The sequence below is a fragment of the Babylonia areolata genome, chromosome 19 (genome assembly GCF_041734735.1).
Source record: "Babylonia areolata isolate BAREFJ2019XMU chromosome 19, ASM4173473v1, whole genome shotgun sequence".
NCBI classification, from domain to species: domain Eukaryota; kingdom Metazoa; phylum Mollusca; class Gastropoda; order Neogastropoda; family Buccinidae; genus Babylonia; species Babylonia areolata.
The window spans coordinates 12,452,503-12,457,502 of record NC_134894.1 but is presented as its reverse complement, the minus strand read 5'-3'; the positions used below and the strand labels follow the sequence as shown (position 1 = coordinate 12,457,502).

At 46.8% G+C, this 5,000-nt stretch overlaps 1 protein-coding gene across 1 annotated transcript in view; it reads right to left on the bottom strand.

The window, feature by feature from the left end:
- Positions 1-364: 364 nt before the first annotated feature.
- LOC143293456 (uncharacterized) overlaps positions 365-5,000 on the bottom strand; it is an 11,959-nt gene continuing 7,323 nt past the window's right edge. Inside the window, exons 6-9 of the mRNA XM_076604327.1 lie at positions 4,863-4,965; positions 3,656-3,829; positions 2,398-2,558; positions 365-1,535 (exon numbers count right to left, since the gene is read on the bottom strand). Coding sequence (XP_076460442.1) covers positions 1,437-1,535; positions 2,398-2,558; positions 3,656-3,829; positions 4,863-4,965 — 537 coding nt within the window. The 3' untranslated portion in view covers positions 365-1,436. The remainder of the gene's footprint in view (positions 1,536-2,397; positions 2,559-3,655; positions 3,830-4,862; positions 4,966-5,000) is intronic.

Genomic DNA, 5,000 nt, shown 5'->3' with positions numbered 1-5,000 from the left:
AGACAGGCAGACAGAGGCAGACAGACAGAGACAGACAGACAGAGACAGACATACAGAGACAGACAGAGACAGGCAGACAGAGGCAGACAGACAGAGACAGGCAGACAGAGACAGACAGGCAGAGACAGACAGACAGAGACAGACAGGCAGAGACAGACAGACAGAGACAGACAGGCAGAGACAGACAGACAGAGACAGACAGGCAGAGACAGACAGACAGAGACAGGCAGACAGAGACAGACAGGCAGAGACAGACAGACAGAGACAGGCAGACAGAGGCAGACAGACAGAGACAGGCAGACAGAGACAAACGGAGGCACACACAGAGCCAGAACCAGATTCTGGTGACCAAGGCACACAAATCTCTGTTTCTAGTCACGTTTATTCCATTGAAACGAAAATAAGATTTCACATAATTTTTTTTTCAAAAACGGAAGTAAGTACGTATATTAAACATCAGATTCCACATTACCTCATTCCAAAGAAAAGAAACAAACAAAGGAAGGAAACCGTTACACGAACAAGCGTTTTGATCTCTGTATGTAGTATTATCATTGTCTTATTATGTTTTCTTTAAATTCTAATTATTCAGTTTTGAATGTAAAGATATAAACCAGTATTTACATGTTTGATCTAAACCGTGGGAAACACACATCGACAACAAGCTAAAAACTCAACTCAACAGAAATACGGGAAATTCACACATCTTGATATTGAGAATACACACACATTACGGAGAAAGCATGGAAGGCATGACGCAGCAATACTAACAAGCGAATCAGAACGTAAAGACTTCTGCTTCTTTGACAAAAAAAACAAAAAAACCGACCTTTCCACCAGCAATGTTCCTGACACCTGAAAATTAGACTAGACCAGCAGAAGATCCAGATCAACAATAATCATACAAAGGATTAGGACTCAGAGAACACAGCAGAAAGAAAGGAGATCACATAAAAAAAAAACAGCAAAGGTTTTGCATTTCCATGAATCAAACAAAACAGATCAACTCAAGAATTCAAATTTCATACAAAGAAAGCAACGGAATGGAAGCAGCTGCTGGAAGAAGACGAAGAAGAAGAGGAAGCAGTGGTCAGTGCAGGGACCACTTCAGCATGTGGACCACGGTCATCAAACGTTCCCTGTTAGTTGCTGATTTCCACAGTAGGCAAAACGATCTTTTATATTGGCCTGAAGAAGAGCATGTGGATCGATACGTCACCTCTTTTATCCAACGTAAGTTTACTTTTTTTTACCAAGATTCGTTTAGTCTTCCTCTTACTGAGATTATATATATATATATATTTTAACCACGTTGCATGCTTTCTACAAAGTCATTTGCGATGATGGCCCCAAACTGGCCACTGCCAACGTATCTCATCCTGGTCCTGATCCTGGCCGTGGCCACTGCCTGGCACCAGAAGACACTGATGGACACTCTAGCAGAAGTTGAGGGAGGGGCGCGCCGTCATGTAGATGTGCATGGTGGACAGGCTGGCGTGGTTCCTCAGGCATCTCGGCACGGGGTTCATGAAGGCCTGGAACCACGTGGAGACGGAAGTGAGTGAAGGATGGAGAGAAGACATGGGGGAAGGAAAAAAGGAAGGAAGGAAGGAAGGGAAGAAGGAACGATTGAAAGGAAGAAGGGAGAGAGGGGGGGGGGGAAGGAGTGAAGGACGGTAGGAAGGAGGGAAAGAAGGAAGAAAAGTAGGAAGGAGAGAAAAAGGAATAAGGGAGGAAGGGAGGATGAAAGGAAGAGAAGAAGGAAGGAAGGAAGGAGGGAAGGAAAATTGAAGTTGAGAAAAAAGGAAGGAACGAATGGACGGGCGGAGGATAGATAGAAAGAACGACAAAAAATGAATGAATGAATAAAGAAATAAATCAATTTTCTCTATTCGTGACCCCTCTCTGTCACTCCCTCCCCCGCCCCCTCGCCCCCCCCCCCACCCGCCCCCACACACACACATGTCGCACGCAAGCAAGCATTTATTTATTTATTTTTTAGTTAATCAATCACTCACTAAAATTCACAGTCAACCAAAACTTTTGACCCGTAACCTTATCTAACCAGGGCACTAAAAACAGCTCCCACAGAAACCGCAGAAATCACACACTTTGGTATGTTCGATGCAAAGAAAGGAGCACCGACATAGATCAAAATAATTGATATATTCGGGGATCTAAAAGCAGGCGCCGTGTAGCGCATTGCTATAAGAATCAGTCCGCACACTTCAACACCTTCTTGAAACTCAAAACTTTTTCTTCTTTTCCTCCTTGAAAAATACTGATGATCGCAGACACATTCACCCCAAATTTGTCCGCGGTCGGGTGCTCAAATCGCAACTTTTTTTTCTTTCTTTTCTTCGTTGAAAATGCTGCACTGAACGCAGACACACTTACCCCAAATTTGTCCTGGGTCGGGTGTTCAAATCGCTGTGAAGCCTGATGGATGCCCAAGGCCCAGCCAAAGGCGTTCAGCTTTCCGCGGTTGTACAAGAGGAAGACCGGCTGAAAATCGTCGCAGCTCATGTCTTCGGTGATGTTGTACCAGTAGTGCTTACCTGCCATGGGATGGAAAGAGGGGAAAAAAAAGCCTTTTAAATTTCAAAAAGGTCCCGCTTACCCTATCACGGTCATAAAGGCAGTGAAATCATCATATCCGCTGTGTCTGGGGCTCGGCGTATGAAGGTGGGTGTGTGTGTTTGGGAGTGGGGGGTGGGGGTGCGGAGGAGGGAGTGGGGGAAGCGGAGGTACAGACCTTTCCTTCAACCGTTTTAATCTTCCGCAGCCTACCTTCCTAAAGGCCTACCCGTTCTAATCTGGGTGGAATGACGAAAATCTGAGTGTAGTGCCTTTCTGAAGAACACAACAGCATGCCGAAATCGGACCTCGAAGCATGACACACTGGTCAATTAACATTGGATCAGAAGGCCAACGTCTGACCGATACCGCCACGCCATGGTGCCCTCCTACACAGGGGATGCTTTCCGGGGACAGACACTGAAGAGTGAAGAGCAAAGAGAGGAAGGGGTGAGGAAGGAAGCGAGAAGGAAATTGCACATGTTATTCACTCAACCCCAACACATTTTACCCAGCCACCACACCCCTTCTCCCTGTACACACACACACACAGACACAAACACCCCCTCTCCCCTGCCTCTCTGCCTCTCTCTCTCTCTCTCTCCTCTCTCTCTCTCTCCTCTCTCTCTCTCTCCTCTCTCTCTCTCTCTCTCTCCTCTCTCTCTCTCTCCTCTCTCTCTCTCTCTCCTCTCTCTCTCTCTCTCTCTCTCTCTCTCTCTGTCTCTTTCTCAAGCTTACGACATGTAATTACAGCAACATGAAGAAGAAAATAAAAAAAATTGGACAGACAGTGTAAAAAAAAATGTCCTTGTGGAAAACGGCTTTGGAATCGTATGGATCAGCCAAGGAGTCGAGAGTGACATTGCGTTTATTTCAGAGTTTAAGGACCACCTTTTTTAATATATATATATATATATATTTAAAAAATTCATGCGACAGTGCTCTCATTTCAGCAAGCTTCAGCAGCTTCACGAGGTCTACATAAACAGAACAAACAGCTCCCACTTCCAAAAAAATTCATGCGGCAGTAGTCTCATTCCAGCACGCCTGATCATCAGCTTCCACATGGTCCACATACCCATGACAGGGAAGCAGTAGCCCATGGTCCAGTTGGTCCCTTGCACAGAGTCCTGGAGGTAGGGCATGAGGACAGACTGGGTGATGGGGTCACTGCCGTTCTGGATGTACAGACCTGTGCCAGTGCCTTCCACAGAGTATTCTTCAGGAGTCCGTCCCTCGCTGCAGATCGCGGCTGTGTTGGGGAAGAAAGAAAGAAAGGAAATGAGGCACGGGGGATTCGGATTACTGTTGTTCTTGAAAGAAATGGTCTCAGAAACACCATGATAAATGCACGTGCGTGACAACATACACGCGCACGCAGACAAACAGGCACACGCACACACACACACACACATACACACACACAACACTAACCATCCCCAAACCTCACCCGCCCCCCCTCCACATACCCCACCTCAAACACGCACACAGACACACACCAACACACTATGCACACATACACACACTCACACAGACTTACAGACACGCAGACAAGCACACGCACACACACACACACACACACACACACACACACACATACATATATACACACACATAAACTCATATTCAGACATACACGCACACACACACGCACACACACACTCACATATGCATACACAAACACACACACACACCACCTAAAATATGCACATGGACACACACCAACACACACATGCACACACACACACACACACTCACACACACTTACAGACACGCAGACACACACACACACACACACACAAATATGCACACAACACTAACACCAACACCACCACCACCCCCTCACACACACACCAACACACACTCACATACATAGACCCCCCCCACACACACACTCACTCACACACACATACACACACACACACACTCACATACACACATACACAAACACACGCACGCACATGCACATACACATACACAAAAACTACCCCCCCCCTACACCCCCACCTAAAACACACACAGAGACATACCCCCACACATACATCCACACGCACTCACATACATAGAACCCCCCCCCCACACCACACCCACACACACACACATACTCACATACATACACACACACATCCACACACAGATACACACATAAACACACCTCCCCCCACCCCCACACCGCTACACAGACACAGACACACAGACACAGACACACACACAGACACAAACACACGCAGACACACACCCACCCACCCACACACACACACACACACACACACACACACACGAACCTGGGTCAGTGAAATAAGCAGTCAGAAAGTAGTGGTTCCCCTCCTCCTGGAAGATGTGGCCCCTTTGCTTGACGGGAGGGAAGTCACCGTCTGTCTTAGCGATCTGCACACATAACGCTGACAGTATACTGATATCAA